Source organism: Nomascus leucogenys, chromosome 12 (genome assembly GCF_006542625.1).
Source record: "Nomascus leucogenys isolate Asia chromosome 12, Asia_NLE_v1, whole genome shotgun sequence".
Classification (NCBI taxonomy): Eukaryota; Metazoa; Chordata; class Mammalia; order Primates; family Hylobatidae; genus Nomascus; species Nomascus leucogenys.
The window spans coordinates 13,978,419-13,997,422 of record NC_044392.1 but is presented as its reverse complement, the minus strand read 5'-3'; the positions used below and the strand labels follow the sequence as shown (position 1 = coordinate 13,997,422).

The 19,004-nt window shown below is 52.1% G+C and overlaps 2 protein-coding genes across 3 annotated transcripts; one reads left to right on the top strand and one right to left on the bottom strand.

The window, feature by feature from the left end:
- Positions 1 to 179: 179 nt before the first annotated feature.
- On the bottom strand, positions 180 to 3,560 carry UROD (uroporphyrinogen decarboxylase). Its single transcript, XM_003278649.4, has 10 exons — positions 3,411 to 3,560; positions 2,677 to 2,789; positions 2,482 to 2,561; positions 2,343 to 2,405; positions 1,906 to 2,103; positions 1,628 to 1,789; positions 1,135 to 1,272; positions 875 to 975; positions 705 to 771; positions 180 to 418 (listed from the first exon to the last, which is right to left on the bottom strand). The coding sequence occupies exons 1-10, from the start codon at positions 3,428 to 3,430 to the stop codon at positions 257 to 259; spliced, it is 1,104 nt and encodes a 367-aa protein (XP_003278697.3). The 5' UTR covers positions 3,431 to 3,560; the 3' UTR covers positions 180 to 256.
- A 458-nt stretch (positions 3,561 to 4,018) lies between these two features.
- On the top strand, positions 4,019 to 12,953 carry HECTD3 (HECT domain E3 ubiquitin protein ligase 3). Of its 2 annotated transcripts, XM_030823775.1 has the most exons (21): positions 4,019 to 4,801; positions 4,984 to 5,144; positions 5,392 to 5,484; positions 5,564 to 5,699; positions 6,001 to 6,116; positions 6,202 to 6,315; positions 6,458 to 6,540; positions 6,979 to 7,144; positions 7,363 to 7,444; positions 8,089 to 8,271; positions 8,399 to 8,451; positions 8,642 to 8,706; positions 8,862 to 8,965; positions 9,388 to 9,507; positions 9,621 to 9,710; positions 10,691 to 10,897; positions 11,119 to 11,248; positions 11,362 to 11,436; positions 11,560 to 11,641; positions 11,756 to 11,827; positions 11,920 to 12,953. In XM_030823775.1, exons 1-21 carry the CDS (start codon positions 4,433 to 4,435, stop codon positions 12,002 to 12,004), a joined length of 2,586 nt encoding a protein of 861 aa, XP_030679635.1. In that variant the 5' UTR covers positions 4,019 to 4,432; the 3' UTR covers positions 12,005 to 12,953. The 2 variants fall into 2 exon arrangements, with proteins under 2 accessions (XP_030679635.1, XP_030679634.1); XM_030823774.1 differs by lacking the exon at positions 5,564 to 5,699.
- Positions 12,954 to 19,004: the final 6,051 nt, after the last annotated feature.

Sequence of the window (19,004 nt, the reverse complement as noted above, 5' to 3'; positions counted from 1 at the left end):
TTAGGTATCTGAGAGTAAGATGGGAGTGAGAATCCTTAAGTGCTATAGTACATGTTCACTGATACCTATCCCCCATGACTTGTGAAGAGGATATAGAGAGGGTTCCCACGGAAGGAGCAGAGGCTAAGAAGAACTGAGGATATGGGCACAAATCTTTCACAAACAAAACTACACAATAGTTCACCTCTGAAACTTTTATTGTCCTGGAAATGATCAATCATCTGTGTTAGTGGTACTTGAGGGTAAAGGTATACACTCAGTTCTGTCGAAGCAGACGTGAGTGTTTATGCACAGCATCCACAAAGGCGCCCACATGTTCTGGGTCCATGTCAGGATAAAGCCCATGGCCCAGGTTGGCAATGTAGCGATGTGGCCCAAAGTCATCCAGCATCTGCTTCACCAGCTGCCCGATCTCCTCCTGAGGGACTATATACTAGTGACAAACGCATATGTAGGCATGCTTCTACTCAGTGTTATTCAGTCATTCAATAAAATTTATCAGATCCCTAATATGGACCCAGGCATGAAGCATAAACACAAATGAACAACAGCAACAAAAAGTCCGATCTTCCTAGGGCTTATGTTGTACATACAGGGTAGAAGAAAAGGACAGACAGACATAAAAAACAAGTGCACACAGAATAATACAACCACAGCCACAGGAGTGCACAGTAACAGACACACAGAGGGGCCCTGGCTGTTACCTCAGATGCGTACAAGGCACAGGGGTCCAGGTTGCCCTGCAATGTCACCGTCTTCCCCACACACTCCCTGGAAGCAAAGCCAGTGCCACGTTCTGGTAATGGTATACATGGCAGCTCCCCCCGCCAACACCCCCACCTCAACCTCAAGGCCTCACCCTTCCATGGCTTACCGGGCTTTCTTTGGGGCCACTGTCCAGTCAAGCCCAACCACCTCATAGCCAGCTTGGGCCAGCTCCTCCAGGGCAAAATGCCCATCCTTAGCAAAGATGATCTGGAAAAAAGCAGATCTCAGGCTACGGAGGGCCTTGCTACAACCACTAATCTTTCTTGACTGTACTTCTGCTGCCCTCCAGTGGTCACTCCAGTCCATGCAGGACTTAGCCTGAAAGCTCCACAGGCCCACTTTGACTCAACCCATCCCAATCCTCACCATGGGCACTGGTGCCAGGCCTGCCTCCCGCAACCTGGCCTTCACTTGCTTGGCCACATCACGGATGTAGGGCAGTGCAAACTTGTTGAAGAGCTGTGGGCCAAGATGCCCTGCATGGGACTCAAACAGCTGCAATGCCTAGTTAGGGTATAGTGAAGAGAAATATGTAACACACAAAGAGGAAGTTCCCCCCACATACAAAATCCACCTCAATTTTCCCTAAATGACTTCAATCCCTGATACTGCCTGACCCTATAAACCCAGTAATTAAAAAAAAAAAAAATTACTTTCCTCAGATCCCAGCACTAACTTTGGTGTCTGAAAACAGAGCATTAAGCCCCACTGCCAGTGTCAGGATGGGCTTGGCTGCTCAGCTAGATCACTGGAGGCCAAGGTTCTTTCATCCCTGGCGTTAAGACCCCTGCCCTCTCAGGTTTAGTTCAGGTCCTTACAGACCAAATCCCAGCCTATTTCTCTCTCTCTCAGGACTCACCTGGGCACCAGCCGCCACCTGTCCTACCAGATATGGGACCAGAGCATCAGTGAGGATGTGAAGCAGCTGGTGACTAGCCTGAGGTCTCTGATAGAGCCAGCGCTTGGCCTGAGCCATGGTGCTTGAGCCACCACCCTCAACCATGTATGTCATCAGGGTCCACTACAGAAGGATAGAAAGATGGTGTCACAGAAGCCAGACTGACCCTTCCTTTGTCTACCACAGACCTGCCAGAGTGATCTCCCCGCGCCCCCAGTCCCTGCGCTGTCCCACATTACTGGGGCACCAGCAAAGCCAATCAGCGGCACACGTCCAGCCAGTCGTTGTCGGGTAAGGGTGATGGCTTGGAACACATAGCCTAGCTCAGAGGCTACCACTTCTGGATCCCGTAGGCGTTCTAGGTCCTGCTCTTCTCTTAATGGCTCTGGGAAGCTGGGTCCTTTGCCAGGTACCATGGTCACCTCCATGCCCAGTGCCTGGAGGGGGAGAAAACATCTGGGTTCCCAAAATGGAATCCAGGAGGAAAGGTTCTGTTCAGCTCATTCCAGGAGGAAGGAAAAGGAGAATAAAACTCTGCCAAACTCCATCTCTTTCAACCTTAGTTTTTCCCTCGATCCAGTTAGGATAAGTGCTTATTGTAAACCTTGACTGGACTGATAGGAGGATTTTCAAGGGGTCCTTGGATTATATTCCAGGATCAGGTTTGAGTGGGTACCTGGGGTACAACAAGGATGTCGGAGAAAATGATGGCAGCATCCAGAGGGAAGCGACGCAGTGGCTGTAGGAAACAGGAGACAGGTTGCTAGGTGGCAGACTGAAGGCATAAATCTTTCCCTCTTTTGTGGACCCCTCACCTGCAGAGTCAGTTCACAGCAGGCCTCAGGTGAGCGACACGTGCTGAAAAAGTCCTGGGCAGCCCGGGTTTCCCTAAACTCTGCATACAGAGGGAAGACGGGGCTCAGCCTTGAGGCCATCCAGAGCCCTCCCCTGCCCTTGAAAACTTTTCGCCCTGCGGAGTTTTATCTAGATTTCCAGGCCCTGACTCTTACCTGGTAAATAACGGCCTGCCTGGCGCATGCACCAAACGGGAGTGTAGTCTGTTTCCTCTCCCCAGGCTGCTCGCAGGAATGTGTCATTCTTCAGCTCCGGAAAACCCTGAGGTCTGGCAATCAGGTTGGGGTGGGGGTAGGTGTCAGTATGCTAGGCTGGAGGCTGGGGAAAGCGCGGGTTCATAAGGCCGATTCAGTCCAGGACCGCTATCTACCTCCTCCAGGCCAGCTCCCAAACCCTGGCTTTCCGCCCGTTCCGCCTCCTCTCTGCCTATCAGGTGGTGCACCAACTCCAGAAGGGCCCGCCCTGGGGCCTCTTCCCTGCACTTAGTCTCTACTCTTCCAAAATCGAAGCAACTAGAGGGACTGGGGGGAGGGAATGAAGGCCCAGTAAGGATAGTTTGGGGGTCTTCGGACTAGTGAGTCTCAGAAACAGGAATGTCACTGGGCTGGTTCAGGGGCTGAGAATCCCCCGGCTGGGCGATAAAGAGGGATCAGAGTTGATGGTCCCAGAATAGAGATCCTGGTTGGAAATCCTGAGGCATCCCTTGAATTAAGGCCCCTGGGATGAACGTCTCAAAAATCCATGGTTTTAGGATTCAGGATCCCAGCTAACGGAGTTCAGGTTGGGAGATCTCCAGGGTGGGGAAAGAGGAGTACAGGGATAGAGTCTTGAGTTGGAAGACTCAAATTAGAAGCCCGGCTAGCCACACCGCGTGCTCTGGAGAACTCACCCCAACCCGTTCGCTTCCATGGTCAGCTGTCTGTAACTGCAAGCTCAATCAGCAATTTAACCTGAATTTGAGCCTGCCCCCTCCAGTCCAGGCTCCGCCCCTTTCTGTAGGGAACCCAGGGCGTCGCCATGTTGAAGATCACATGATCGGACTCCAGCGACAGCTCCAGGGCTGCCCTGGCTGCTGCCCGTAGGACCCCTACCTTTTTTCACCGTAAAGTCCGCTATAGCGACGCAAAAACAAAGGCCCAAAAGAAAATTCCGCTGTAACTATATCTTACGGTGACATGAGGAATTTGTTCTCATCTGACGGTCTGGGTATCCGGAGGCTTGGCGCAAGTCCCACTCATGATTCCAACAGTCTTATCCAGCCAGGTCCATACTATAGCCTGGACCTACAGTAGGTGCAGAGGTTAGCTCTGCTCAAGACAGCCCCGGCCTTAAAGGAGCTACAAGACTGGGGAAACAGAAATCAGCAATCACATTAAAATGAATATGATCACCAGTGTCCTTGGGATTAGGAGTGACAAACAGAATCAACCCTAATGACTCAAGACTCCTGTCAGTGGCAGGGGAAGGGGCCATTGTCTCAAACATTTTAGTCACACCACCCATAAGATAGGGAGTCCAGCAGATTCGTTGGGAGTGGGAGGAAAAACAGCAGGACGAAGAACCAGAAAAATGACTGTTGGCAATGATCCAGGCTAGCTAGAATGGTGACTTGACTGAGGGTAGTAACAGTAGAGATAAAATGGTAGTTGCAAGGAAATGGAGAGAGAGAGATTGATCAGGTAGCAATCACCAATCTTGGGTTTCGTCGGCTGGGTTAGGGTGGCACAGAGGTAGGTAATATGGTTGAGTGTAGGGGTACACAGTGCAATACGGTGAGAGCTGGGGTGCGCTTAGTCCAGAACATACGGCGAAGACTGCCCAAAGGCGGGGCAGGGCGTGGTGGGAAGCTCTGTCGGCTGTCGAGCCAGCCGGGCAGGGTCGCCCCTAGGCGCTCACCTCCCCCACTTCGCCATGGCGGGTCCTGGCCCGGGCGCGGTGCTGGAGTCCCCGCGGCAGCTGCTGGGCCGCGTGCGCTTCTTGGCAGAGGCAGCGCGGAGCCTCCGCGCCGGGCGGCCGCTGCCGGCAGCGCTGGCTTTCGTGCCGCGAGAGGTGCTCTACAAGCTTTACAAGGACCCAGCGGGACCGTCGCGCGTGCTCCTGCCCGTGTGGGAGGCAGAGGGCCTGGGGCTGCGTGTGGGCGCCGCAGGCCCAGCCCCTGGTACCGGCTCCGGGCCCCTCCGCGCCGCCCGCGACAGCATCGAGCTCCGGCGCGGCGCCTGCGTGCGCACCACGGGCGAGGAGCTGTGCAACGGCCACGGGCTCTGGGTGAAGCTGACAAAGGTGCGCTCTTCCCTGCCCAGGACCCGGTAAAAGACCCCCGGGGCCAGAGAAACCTCTGGCTGTTTCCCTTTCCTCCCCTATATTGAGTTGGCATTGCGTTCGGTGGCCTTTGCCCTGGGCTGGTCAGGACAGGCAGCTGGGCAATTCCCTGACGGCTGTCCCCATCCTGCGCGTCCCGGCAGGAGCAGCTGGCAGAGCACCTGGGCGACTGCGGGCTGCAGGAAGGCTGGCTGCTGGTGTGCCGCCCAGCGGAGGGCGGAGCCCGCCTGGTACCCATCGACACTCCCAACCACCTCCAGCGGCAGCAGCAGCTCTTTGGCGTGGATTATCGGCCGGTGCTCAGGTCCTGCACTTGAAGGAGCGGGGGGCTTGCTGTCAGAAGGCCGGGCCAGGGGGGCTTGGGAACACTTCAGCCACAGCCCTGGGGTGGGTGGGATACTGGAGCGGAGGCAGGGTTAAGAACAGGAAGGGGCGGGACGTGAAGGGGGCTCGGGCGGGGCGTCAGCCCTGGAGAAGGCTACACGGCATGGAGGTAGTGTCCTGCTGCCCGCTGATGCCTCCCCATCCCACTCCCTACTCTGTGCCCACAGGTGGGAACAGGTGGTGGACCTGACGTACTCACATCGCCTGGGATCGAGACCTCAGCCGGCAGAGGCATACGCAGAAGCTGTACAAAGGCTACTGTGAGTGAGCTGGAATGAGGTGGGGAGGACGGAGCTCTGCTTCTGGGCCCAGTCTAATTAGGGGCTTGGGGTTGCTTAGCTATGTACCCCCGACATGGACCTACGAGTGCGACGAGGACCTGATCCACTTCTTGTATGACCACCTGGGCAAGGAGGATGAGAACCTGGGTAGCGTGAAGCAGTATGTGGAGAGCATAGACGTTTCCTCCTACACGGTGGGTGCTGGGGCTCCTCCCACCCCAGGCAAGATATAGTCACACCCCTCAAGGCTAGATCCAGAAAGAACCCCCACCTGCAGGCCAGGACCAAAACAGGGTCCCCACGGGCCACACTCGGTTCAGCTCCCCATCTTGGAAGTCTATAAGACCCCTACATACCCAGCGGCCTCCTATCCCATACCAGTTGCCCGTTAGCCCAGCTTCACTATGCTTTCTCTCTGGTGCTCCTGGCCCAGGGCACAAGCCCAGCGCAGGGAGGGAGGGTAACTGCTGACTCCACCTCTCTGCCCCTCCCCAGGAGGAGTTCAACGTGTCCTGCCTGACAGACAGCAATGCCGATACCTACTGGGAGAGCGATGGGTCCCAGTGCCAGCACTGGGTACGGCTTACCATGAAGAAGGGCACCATTGTCAAGTAAGTAGGCTCTGGGCAGGACAGTGTGGGTGAGCCATGTCCCTGTGGGTTCACAAAGACTCATATTCACATTCTGACCCTTCAGGAAGCTGCTACTCACAGTGGATACCACAGATGACAACTTTATGCCAAAGCGGGTGGTGGTCTATGGGGGCGAAGGGGACAACCTGAAGAAGCTGAGTGACGTGAGCATTGACGAGTGAGCACGCTGGCCTGGGGAGGGAAGTAGGGCATGTTCCAAGCCTAGCCCAGCTTGAAAGCCTAAGTTTGAGTGAGATTCTAGCAGTCTCTGAAGGCCTGAGGCAGGAGGTATCTGAAGTGCCTCACACTCATCTCCTCAGGACCCTGATCGGGGATGTCTGTGTCCTGGAGGACATGACCGTCCACCTCCCGATCATCGAGATCCGCATCGTGGAGTGCCGAGGTGAGGCTTAAGGCTATAAGGAGGGAAAGAGAACCCGGCGTGGAGATGGGGGCAAACAGACAGTGAGTGTGGAGAGAAGAGGATGGGCTTGGAGTTAGGGTGAAGGTGATGCTGAACTAACTCCAGGATTTGGAGCTTTGGGGCCTGAGCCAGCTGGGATGTGCCAGGTATAGGCCTGCCTTGAAGCCATACAGGTGGTTGGGCTCACCTGGAAGAGGAACTGAGTTGGGACCCTCAGGCATCCCAGCATTCTAGTGAAAGAGGAATCAGCAGGAGTAGATCAATCAGAATCAGGTGATAGAAGGTGATCCTGAAGGTCCCGAGTTTCTAGGGGCTAACGGTGACAAAAGGCTGAGCGTTCAAGGAGCCATTCCCAGGTCTGAGGGCCAAGGAGGCAGCAGGTGCCATAAATGACCTCACTCTGACCTCTTCCCCCAGATGATGGGATTGATGTTCGTCTCCGAGGGGTCAAGATCAAGTCGTCTAGACAGCGGGAACTAGGGTTGAATGCAGACCTGTTCCAGCCAACTAGTCTGGTGCGATATCCACGCCTGGAAGGCACCGACCCCGAAGTACTGTACCGCAGAGCTGTCCTCCTGCAGAGGTGGCTGTGGTCCTGGACCTATGGGCCCTTCCCTTCCCCCAACATTGAGCCTTGTGTGTCCGCATGGAGGAGGTTCCCAAGGTCTCATGGTATAAGCTGTTCAAGGGTCAGAGAAGCCCCCAGGTCCTGCCTGTTCCTGTCCCTTTATGTTGGGGAGTTGGGGGTCTTACATGTATGCCAAACTCCGGCTGCAGTCAATCTTTATCTACCCATGCCAGATTCATCAAGATCCTCGATAGTGTCCTGCACCACCTGGTACCTGCCTGGGACCACACACTGGGCACCTTCAGTGAGATTAAGGTGAGCCGACCCACCCAGTGCTGGTCTTGGCATTTCCCCTTCCTGCTCACATAGTTGTTCATTCCTTAGCAGAGTTCCTAAAACTTACTCTAGGGCAAGACGTTTGCTGGGTCTGGGAACATAGGAAGAAAGCCAGAACAAATGGTCCAGATTTAGTGTTTGGGAGGCTGTTCCCCAGCCTCCTTGGTATTCCAGAGTGTGTGGAATACCCAAGGGCTGTTGACAGCACAGGCAGGACAGGTTGCATGAAAGGTACGTACAGGGAGTTACCAGCAGCTCAAGATGACTTGAGAAAAGTGTGCTGGTAGGTGTGAGTATGACAGAGGAATGAGGGTGGAAGGATGTGGGCAGGAGGCAGGTCCTGGTTGCAGAGGGCCCTGTGGGCCAGGCTGTGAAGCAAGGACTTTGTCCCCGGGTAGTGGAGCTGTTGGAAAGGTGAGGAAGGTAATGACAGTATTAGATTTTTTTGTTTTAGAAAGCCCTCCCTGGTGGCTGAACTAAGGAAGGGACTGGAGACAAGGACAGGGATGGACTAGACTTGGACTGAAATGGTGGAATTGGATACAGGCAGAGAGGAAAGTTCCAGGGCCTGGACAGACGCTGACTGCCCGCTCATTCCTGCTCTGGCCACCTCTCCTCACTAGCAAGTGAAGCAGTTCCTACTGCTGTCCCGCCAGCGGCCCGGCCTGGTGGCTCAGTGCCTGCGTGACTCAGAGAGCAGCAAGCCCAGCTTCATGCCGCGCCTATACATCAACCGGCGTCTTGCCATGGAACACCGCGCCTGCCCCTCTCGAGACCCTGCCTGCAAGAATGCAGTCTTCACCCAGGTCTGCACCACCCAGGGTCAGACTGAGATAGGATCAGTCAAGGGCCAAGAGGGACCTGCACAGGTTCTTGGGGCACGTATGGGGCCAGGTCTTGCTTTCCTGTGACTCCCTTCCTCCTTGCCCCCAGGTATATGAAGGTCTCAAGCCCTCTGACAAATACGAAAAGCCCCTGGACTACAGGTATGGCATGAGAGTGAGGGACTTACTGGGGACACCCGTTTGCGTGCAAACACACCACACACACACACACACACACACACCTGCTCAAGGCACCCCTCGCCATGACTGCTTTTCCCAGGTGGTCTACGAGCTGATGAATTGTGCTACACCTGGCCCCACATGATGACAAATCTGCCCACGTTTTTTGCAGGTGGCCCATGCGCTATGACCAGTGGTGGGAGTGTAAATTTATTGCAGAAGGCATCATTGACCAAGGTGAGGCCCTGAGGGAGGATCTCAAGGGTCCTCCTTGTTGCCCTATCAAAGTGGTAGAGGCTTCTTACCAGCTCATGATGATGGGAGTCCTATTCATTACCCCATTATGGGAGCTGGGCTCTTGAGTGCCCAGCTGAGGGCATCTGTCATTTCAGGGGGTGGTTTCCGGGACAGCCTGGCAGATATGTCAGAAGAGCTGTGCCCTAGCTCAGCGGATACCCCCGTGCCCCTGCCCTTCTTTGTACGCACAGCCAACCAGGTAATCTCCATTTCCATCTCTGCAAACCTCCCAGGTGCCAGATTGAGCTAGAAAGGGGGCAGAGGAGGGGGCCAGGCATGGTGGCACACGCCTGTAGTCCCAGCTACTTGGGAGGCTGAGGCAGGCGACTCACTTGAACCCAGGAGGCGGAGGTTGCAGTGAGCCAAGATCACACCACTGCACTCCAGTTTGGGTGACACAGTGAGACTCTGTCTCAAAAAAAAAAAAAATAGAAATAGGGCAGAGGAGGGACTGAGTTGCTCAGGGCAACCTCTTGGCAGACAGGGAGAGGAGGAGCCACTGTGCATTTGAAGGGATCATTTAGTGGAAAATGTTCCCGGTGGAAAATGTTCAGGGAAGTTTTTGGGCCAGGAAAATAGGGTGTATCTCATGCCACGCTCACAGCTCTGTCTCTGGGGCAGGGCAATGGCACTGGTGAGGCTCGGGACATGTATGTGCCCAACCCCTCCTGCCGAGACTTTGCCAAGTATGAATGGATCGGACAGCTGATGGGGGCTGCCCTTCGGGGTAAGGAGTTCCTGGTGAGTAGCCTTATCCACGCCCCCATTGGATCAGCCCTGGCCCCTGGAAGGAAAGGCCAGCCAAACCTGGGCAGCTCAGGGTGAGAAGACAGTGGGGAGTGTTTGTCACACAGGTCCTGGCCCTGCCTGGTTTTGTGTGGAAGCAGCTTTCTGGTGAAGAGGTGAGCTGGAGCAAGGACTTCCCAGCTGTGGACTCTGTGCTGGTGAGTAGGACCCAGAACCAGTGTTTCCTCTGCCCAGCCCCTAAAGATTGGTCATCTCTAAGGCTGTTCTGTACCTTGTTCTTTCACCACACACAAGATCCCTCTCCAATCCATCCACTCCCATGGCTTCAACTACTGTCTGTAGACTCGTGACCCCTAAAATCCTGACCTCTAGCCCCAGCCTCTCCTAAGCCTGGGGCCATATATGTATCTGTACCCTCGACGTTTGCCGCAAGATGGCATCTCAGGCTCAGTGTATTCTTTATCTTCTCCGAAGACTACTCCCCTCTAGGGTTCCTGCCTCAGAAGGGCACCATGTCCCACTCCTCCCCATCCCAAAGCCCACAGGGCCCTCCTTCACCCCTTCTTCCTCGCCGCCACATTCTTGAGTCTTCCTCTGTAATCTGTCTGCTTTTTCTATCTCACTACTGTCTCCCTGCCTGGTTGAGGACACCTTTCCTCCTTAGCTAATCACTTACTAAAAAACTGGTGTCCCTGTCTCTGTTCTTACCCATTTGGTCTCCATGCAGCCAGAGTAATTCATTTCACTCTCCTTATTTAAGCTCATTGATGGCTCGGCCCTGGGCTTAGGATAGAATGCAGAATCTGTAAAGGCCTTACGTGAACCCTGTATCTCCAGCCACTTGGTTCACATTCAGGCTACAGCCAGTTTCCTTAGGCCTTTTGCTCTTTCCAGCTTTCTCCAAGATGTTCTCTCTCCTAACTTCCCTTATGGCCCAGCCATCATTTGGGTCTCAGCTGAGACGCCGTTTTCCACAGGATGCTTCCTCTGGCCCCCAAGGCTGGTTGGGTGTTGTCTTGATGCTTTTACAGCTCTTGTACTGACACCCTCATTCCCTGCTGCCTCCACGGGGACTGCCTTGCCTGGCTGTCTCTGCTTCCCTGTGAGCATCTTGTGGAAAGACAGGGACTGTCTCCACAGTGAAAAGGTTACCTCCCTGCCTCTCTCCAACCCCTAGGTGAAGCTCCTGGAAGTGATGGAAGGAATGGACAAGGAGACGTTTGAGTTCAAGTTTGGGAAGGAACTAACATTCACCACTGTACTGAGTGACCAACAGGTGGTGGAGCTGATCCCTGGGGGTGCAGGCATCGTCGTGGGATATGGGGACCGTTCTCGTTTCATCCAGCTGGTCCAGAAGGCACGGCTAGAGGAGAGCAAGGAGCAGGTAGTACCCAGAGGCCAGTAGAACAGAGAGCTTTGGCCCCACCTGAGCCCCAGCTCCTGGGACCCAGAACGCAGCCTGTAAGCCACCAATACTCCAAGAACTCTGGCCCCCACCATTCCTCGATGCCACCTTTCTGCTGCTAAGAGGCTACAGTGATGCCCCCCAGTGTAAGGCGGGAGGTGTGCCCTCTTCCCCAGCCAAGCCTTTTACCCACTCCCCAGGTGGCAGCTATGCAGGCAGGTCTGCTGAAGGTGGTGCCACAGGCTGTGCTGGACTTGCTGACCTGGCAAGAGTTGGAGAAGAAAGTGTGTGGGGATCCAGAGGTCACTGTGGATGCTCTGCGCAAGCTCAGTGAGTTCCCCAAGGCAAGGCAGGGCAGGGCAGCACAGCATAGCACAGGGGTTGGGGCTCAAGGACTGGGCAAGACGAGACCCAAGAATGAATGCTGGCCTTGTCTCTACCAGCCCGATTTGAGGACTTCGAGCCATCTGACTCACGGGTGCAGTATTTCTGGGAGGCACTGAACAACTTCACCAATGGTCAGTGGAGGAGGGCAGGGTGACACCTGGGTTTGGACTCTGCTGCTGAGTTGCAGAGGCAGGGTAGAAGTTGTAGACCCTCCCTCACCATCCACGCGGGCACCGATTTCCTTCTCCCTCCAGAGGATCGGAGCCGCTTCCTGCGCTTTGTCACAGGCCGCAGTCGCCTGCCAGCTCGGATCTACATCTACCCAGACAAGCTGGGGTGAGTGCTGGAGGGAGGCCCGAAGGTGCCATGGCCGCCTTCTGTCCTCCCTCCCCACACACATACATGTGCCCCAACACATCTTCCTGACCTGTGGTCCTTCAATGCCCCCAGCTACGAGACCACAGACGCGCTGCCCGAGTCTTCCACCTGCTCCAGCACCCTCTTCCTGCCACACTATGCCAGGTGGGTTTTTTCCTAGGCTCGATTTGGGGCCCAGGGGACCCCATCACCCCTGGTAGCGTTGGAGGGACCTGACCAAGTCCCCATTCCCACAGTGCCAAGGTATGCGAGGAGAAGCTCCGCTATGCAGCCTACAACTGCGTGGCCATCGACACTGACATGAGCCCTTGGGAGGAGTGAGGCGTGCTGCCGGCTGTGGGACCAGCAGGACTGCACGTGTCCCTCTTGGCCTTGCCCAGGGCAAAGACACCTTCCCTGCCCTGGTTTGGCTGACATGCTCAGCAAATCCCCGTGTGCCCCGCTTCTGTGTGCAGCTGGAGTAGGGGCAGCTGACGTAGTCAGGTGAACACTAGTGGCCCAGCCCCGCAGGTCCACAAGCCCTACCCGTGCTGGGGCTTTTGCTTCCCGAGGTATTTCACCTCTTAAGAGGGAATCTTCCACAAGCCCAGCACAAGCTGCCAGGCCTGAGCGACTTGAAGGGGGCCATCTAGGTCCCCAAGCCATGGACTTTGCCTCCATTTTCAGCTCCACCTTTTTTCTCCTATTTTCTCTCTGGCTTTCTTCAGCCATGACTCACAGCTAAAAACATAAAACACTGGAGGTTGGTGGAGGCCCCTCCCCAAGCAGGGAGCCTGGGATGGACGGGGAGTGATAGCCAAACTCCTTGGTCACCTGCTTCAAGAAGGAAGCAGTAGCTGAGCGCCTGCCCTCACATACTGCTCTTTTCCTCCTCTCCCTCCATACCAGAGATGTGGTGGCTCTCTTCTTCCAACCCAGTCTCAACACACAAAGTGCCACCACCTTCCCTGACTCAGAACCCACATCCACTCAATGTGAACTCTTTACTACCACGACCTCCCCATATTCCTCACTTCGTCATTTCCAGCCTGACTCCCTGTCTGCCCTTTCACCCCCAAGATTTTGCACAGGTTAAGGCCAGTTATGGCCTTTTTGAAATCTGTAATCGCTCCCCTTTCCCCAACTCTAAAGCCTAGACCTTAAACCTGTTCCTGGAGCTATGCACACCCCTGCCCCAGTTTCCCATTCCTCCCTCAGGGCCTCCGTGACACTCCGTGAAAAGAAGTTCTTGCATACTGGAAAGTTGAATAAATGGACGAATTCATTCCTTCAGAATGTGTTTATTGGGCCCTGGGCTTAGGCACAGGGATCACAAGGAGAAATCGACTTTAGTGCCCTGCTCAGAGCCAAGAAGATGGATGTGAAGTGCAAGTAGAGGCTTCTCAGTGACAAACTGCACAGTTACACATCTGGGGCTGAGCAGAGACGTAAGGGCCCCACTGCCCAGAAAAGGGAAAACAAGCAAACAGGCTGGCCTGGCATTTTCTGGCATGGATATGGTGATTTGGAGGATGGGAGTCCACTTCTGGAACCAAGTGGGCAGAAGAATTTGACATCATAGAAGACAGAGACTTGGGAGGGCTGACAAACCAGCCAGGTCAGGGTTGTTGACAGAAGTGGAGGAAGTAGTGTCTTTATTACCCTGCCCCCAACCCGGTGCAGTCCTTTTTGGGTTGGTTTGTTTGTTTGGGTCTCTGTTGCTTAGGCTGGCATGTAGTGGTGCAATCACGGCTCACTCCAGCCTGGGCCTCCTGGGCTCCAGTGATCTTCCCACCTCAGCCTCCTGAGTAGCTGGGACCACAAGTATGCCACCGCTTCTGGGTAATTTTTTGCAGAGATGGGGGGTCTCCCTATGTTGAGCAGGTTGCATTCCTCCCACCTCAGCCTCCCAGAGTGGTAGGATTATAGGCCTGAGTAGTCTTCAAGAACAAGCACCTGGGGCCAGACACGATGACTCAGACCTGGAATTCCAGCACTTTGGGAGGCTGAGGTGGGCGGATCACTTGAGCCCAGGAGTTTGAGACCAACCTGGCCAACATGGTGAAACCCTGTCTCTATTAAAAATACGAAAATGAGCAGGGCTTGGTGGTGCGTGTCTGTGGTGCCAGTTAGTTGGGAGACCAAGGTGGGAGGATCGCTTGAGCCCGGGAGGTGGAGGTTGCAGTGAGCCAAGATCATGCCACTGCACTTCAGCCTGGGCAACAGAATGAGACCCTGTATCAAAAAAAAGAAAAGGAATATCAGGGAGAACCCTGTGTGTGAACAGTCCCCCTACACCCCCACAGTGGCCAGTCACGCCCTCAAGCACAGCCCCAGGGTCCCAGTCATCTCAGAGTCCAGGTACAATGTGAGACCTTGTGGTGGCTGATTGCCCAGAGAAGCGGCTTGCGCGGAGTCTCGCCCTGGCAACTCTTCCCCTTCTTGTCCTCTAGGGCACACCCTGACGCTGCCCTAGTTGGGAAACACAGTGCAAGAGGTTGATCTGTGCCTGCACTGTGTGCACCCTGAGACCTATCCCAAAACACGGAACTTGATAGCTCAGTCTCTCGGCTGCCACTGCCTCCCCTGTCCCCCTGCACCTTGGGTGGTGAACCCCCTTCCCTTCCAGGAAGCAGAAGGTACGGAAACCCCCAAGGCCACCACTCCAACTCAGCTCTGCTCTTCCCAGGTCAGAGGTGCACCTCTCCCTTCTCTCCCCTCAGGAAAGGGCCCGGGCCACGTGCACCTACAGGAAGTAGCCAGTTTCTGTGCCTGGTATGGTCACATGAACTCTTTAGTCCCTCTTTTACTCACACTGTATATTTTGTAGCCTGCATTTCATTTAACCATTCATTGATTCATTCAATAAACTAATATGCATCAAGCACCTAGGTCAGGCACTGCACTAGGTGAATGGATAAAATCGTGGCTAAAGCAGTGATAATTTTTACCCTCATGGGATTTAAACTCTAATGGGAGAGACATATATAAACAAAGAGTTGCATAAACAACACTTAACATTTTTGTAAAAGCTACAAAGAAGTGAAAATTGTTAGGGGACAAAACAGGATCGTTCTAACCAATGCAGCTCAATGAAATGCGAAATTCCTAAGGCATGTAACTCAGCACAAAGGCCAACTGAGAAGCCTGTTGATACTGTGTTGCTGGAGTGTAAAGGAAAGAGAGAAATGAGACTCCAGTCTTATAAGGCCAGTTTTAGGATTTTAGAATGAGCAGCCCTGAGGGCTTTAAGCAAGAAAGTGACGTAACTATATTTGCGTTGGTGGCTGTGTAGAGAATGGGTTGAGAAGGAGACAGGTGGCAGGGATTAATCAAAGCAGGAAATGATGATGACTGGGCCAAGGGGACACTCATTTTAACCATTATTATTATTATTATTATTATTATTATTATTATTATTATTATTTATACAGAGTGTCACTGTCGCCCAGGCTGGAGTGCAGTGGTGCAATCTCGGCTCACTGCAACCTCCGCCTCCCGGGTTCAAACAATTCTCCTGCCCCAGCCTCCCGAGTAGCTGGCATTATAGGCGCCTGCCACCATGCCCAGCTAATTTTTGTATTTTAGTAGACGGGGCTTCACCATGTTGGCCAGGCTGGTCTCGAACTCCTAACCTCATGTGATCTGTCTGCCTCGGCCTCCCAAAGTGCTGAAATTATAGGCGTGAGCCACTGCGCCCGGCCGACCATTATTTTTATAGGCGGCAATTGTATTACATTATAAGGAACTTTCATAATTTGTATTTATTTTAAAACCTCTACAGATGGACATTAAGATTGTTCACAAATTTTCAACGCTAAAAACTACAGATGTTGCAATAAACATCCTCTGCATATACCATTGCAATATCTATTTATTTCCCTAGAATAACTTCTTAAAATCACTTCATCAAACTGCGAAACTGCCCTGTAAGAAGGATAAATCAATTTTCATTCCTTCTAGTGTCTATTTCCTAAACTCTCACGACCCTTGAGCTTTAACACTTAAAAATGTTTTTTGTCAATTCAGTGTGCTGGAAAATGGTAAATTTGTTATGTTTTATTTTCATTGCTTTGTTTACTATATGGAGCCATTATTTTTCTTCTTTATGAACTACCCTTCATGTATTTTTGTCCATTTTTCTGTTGTTTTCATTGTATTTTTCTTATTGATTTGTAGCAACCTTTGCATGGTACTAAAATAATAAAAGCTTGGTAGTTGCTGATCATCCTCTTAGCAAAGCACTGTGCTAAGTAACATACATTTACTGTCTTGTTTTATCTTTTCAACAACTCTGTGAAGTAAGTACTATTATTATGCCCTTTTCCAGATGAGAAACCTAGAGCAACGAGGAATTAAATTACTTGCCCAGGGTAAGTGGTTAAGTGGTGGAGATTAGGATGGGAGTCTGCCAGCTCCAAAGCCTACTGACTCAGTAACTATGGTGTTATATCCTAACCCCTTTGTCCGTCATGTCAGGTGTTACAAATGTTTTCATAGTCTGTCCTTTGCTTTTAATTTCATGTATGTTCTTTTCTAATGTAAAAAGTTCAAAATTTTTTTAATAATTTTTTTTTTTTTTTTTTTTTTTTAGATGGAGTATCGCTCTTGTTGCCCAGGCTGGAGTGCAATGGCGCGATCTCTGCTCACCGGAACCTCTGCCTCCTGGGTTCAAGCAATTTTCCTGCCTCAGCCTTCTTAGTAGCTAGGATTATAGGCATGCGCCACCATGCCCGGCTAATTTTGTATTTTTAGTAGAGACGGGGTTTCTCCACGTTGGTCAGGCTGGTCTTGAGCTCCCGACCTCAGGTGATCAGCCCACCTCGGCCTCCCAAAGTGCTGGGATTAGAGGCATGAGCCACTGCGCCCGGCCAAATTTTTTAATAATTTATTTATTTTTGTTATGATTTTTTTTTAGACAGGGTCACTCTGTCCCCCAGGCTGGAGTGCAGTGGCATAAGCTTGGCTCACTGCACCCTCCATCTGCAGGCCAAGTGATCCTCCCACCTCAGCCTCCCAAGTAGCTGGGACTACAGGCATGCACCACCACACCCAGCCAACTTTTTTTTTTGTAGAGCTAAGGTCTCAGCATGTTGCCCAGGCTGGTCTTGAACTCCTGGGCTCAAGCAGTCTGCCTGCCTCGGCCTCCCAAAGTGCTAGGATTACAGGCATGAGCCACCACACCTGGCCGATAATTTTTTATTTTTAATTTTTATGGGTACATAGTAGGTTTATATATTTATGGGGTACATGAGATGTTTTGATACAGGCATGCAATGTGTTATATTCACATCAGAGTAAATGGGGGTATCCAGCCCCTTAAGCATTTATCCTTTGTGTTGCAAACAATCCGATTATAACGTTTTAGTTGGTTTGGTTTGGTTTGGTTTGGTTTTTTGAGACAGAGTCTTGCTCTGTAGGCTGGAGTGCAGTGGCGCGATCTCGGCTCACTGCAACCTCCACCTCCCGGGTTCAAGCGATTCTCGTGCCACAGCCTCCTGAGTAGCTGGGACTACAGGTGCCAGCCACCATGCCTGGCTAATTTTTGTATTTTTAGTAGAGATGGGGTTTCACCATGTTGGCCTGGCTGGTCTCGAACGCCTGACCTCAGGTGATCCGCCCACCTTGGCCTCCCAAAATGCTGGGATTACAGGTGTGAACCACTGTGCCTGGCCTCTTTTAGCTGTTTTTAAATGTACAATTAAATTATTATTGACTACAATCACCCTGTTGTGCTGTCAAACACAAGGCATTACTCATTCAAACTCTTTTTTGTACTCGTTAACCATGCTTATCTCCCCTTAATCCCCCCACTCCCCTTCCCAGCCTCTGGTAACCATCCTTCTACTCTCTATCTCTATGGGTTCAATTGTTTTGATTTTTAAACCTCAAAATGTTTATGAGCTCAAAATTTTTTCTTTGTGGAAGAACCTATATTGGATATATACCATCGGGAGGCAATATACTGTTGTGTACTAGTTAAGAGCACATTCTTTGGAGTCAGCTTGACTATATCCATATTCTGGCTATGCCACATACTAGCTGTTGACCATGGCAAGTTGCTTAACCTTTCTATGCCTCAGATTCCACCTTTAAATTTATTTATTTATTTATTTGTTTATTTTTTGAGACAGAGTTTCGCTCTTGTTGCCCAGGCTGGAGTGCAATGGCACAATCTCGGCTCACCACAACCTCTGCCTCCCAGGTTCAAGCGATTCTCCTGCCTCAGCCTCCCAAGTAGCCGGGATTACAGGCATGTGCCACCATGTCCCGCTAATTTTGTATTTTTACTAGAGATGTGGTTTCTCCATGTTGGTCAGGCTGGTCTCGAACTCCCGACCTCAGGTGATCCGCCCACCTTGGCCTCCCAAAGTGCTGGATTACAGGCATGAGCCACCACACCCAGCCTTAAATTTTTTTAATTAATTATTTTTCATTAACAATAATTGTATATATTTATGGGGTACAATATGATGTTTTGGTCTATGTATACATTGCACAAAGGGTCAATCAAATTAATTAACATATCCATCACCTCACCAACTAATCATTTTTTGTGGCAAGAATGTTAAGAATTTATTCTTTTGGCGATTTTGAAATACACATTTTTATTAACTGTGGTTACCATGCAGTGCAATAGATCACTAAAGCCTATTCCTACAGTCTTACTGAGATTTTGCACCCTTTGATCAACATCTTCCCTTTTACCACCCCCCAGCCCTCTCTGTTTCTATGAAACAGAGTCTGGGGACAGAATGAGACCCTGTCTAAAAAAAAATCTCAATAAAAATAACGCCGGGCATGGTGGCTCACGCCTGTAATCCCAGCACTTTGGGAGGCTGAGCTGGGCAGATCACTTGAGGTCAGGAGCTCGAGACCAGCCTGGTCAACATGGTGAAACCCCATCTCTACTAAAATACAAAAATTAGCCAGGCATGGTGGTGGGCACCTGTAATCCCAGCTACTTGAGAGGCCAAGGGAGGAGAATCGCTTGAACCTGTAAGGAGGAGGTTGCAGTGAGCCGACATTGCACCACTGCACTCCAGCCTGGGCAACAAGAGTGAAACTCTGTCTCAAAAAGAAATAAAATTAAAAATAAAAACAAGACCAGGTGCGGTGGCTCACGCCTGTAATCTCAGCACTCTGGGAGGCCAAGGTGGGTGGATCACTTGAGGTCAGAAGTTCGAGACCAGCCTGGCCAACATGGTGAAACCTCATCTCTACTAAAATACAAAATTTAGCCAGGTGTGATGGCAGACGCCTGTAATCTCGGCTACTTGGGAGGCTGAGGCAGGAGAATCGCTTGAACCCGGGAGGCAAAGGTTACAGTGAGCCGAGATTG

Excerpts from the sequence above, each read along its gene's own strand:
- UROD (XM_003278649.4), bottom strand. The coding sequence starts at position 3,430 with ATGGAAGCGAACGGGTTGGG. Across the intron at positions 1,273-1,627 it reads AGGTGGCGGCTGGTGCCCAG|GCATTGCAGCTGTTTGAGTC; the intron begins GTGAGTCCTGAG and ends TACCCTAACTAG. Across the intron at positions 772-874 it reads GTGGCCCCAAAGAAAGCCCG|GGAGTGTGTGGGGAAGACGG; the intron begins GTAAGCCATGGA and ends CTTTGCTTCCAG.
- HECTD3 (XM_030823774.1), top strand. The coding sequence starts at position 4,261 with ATGGTTGAGTGTAGGGGTACACAGTGCAATACGGTGAGAGCTGGGGTG. Across the intron at positions 8,966-9,387 it reads TTGTACGCACAGCCAACCAG|GGCAATGGCACTGGTGAGGC; the intron begins GTAATCTCCATT and ends TCTCTGGGGCAG. Across the intron at positions 11,437-11,559 it reads ACTGAACAACTTCACCAATG|AGGATCGGAGCCGCTTCCTG; the intron begins GTCAGTGGAGGA and ends TTCTCCCTCCAG.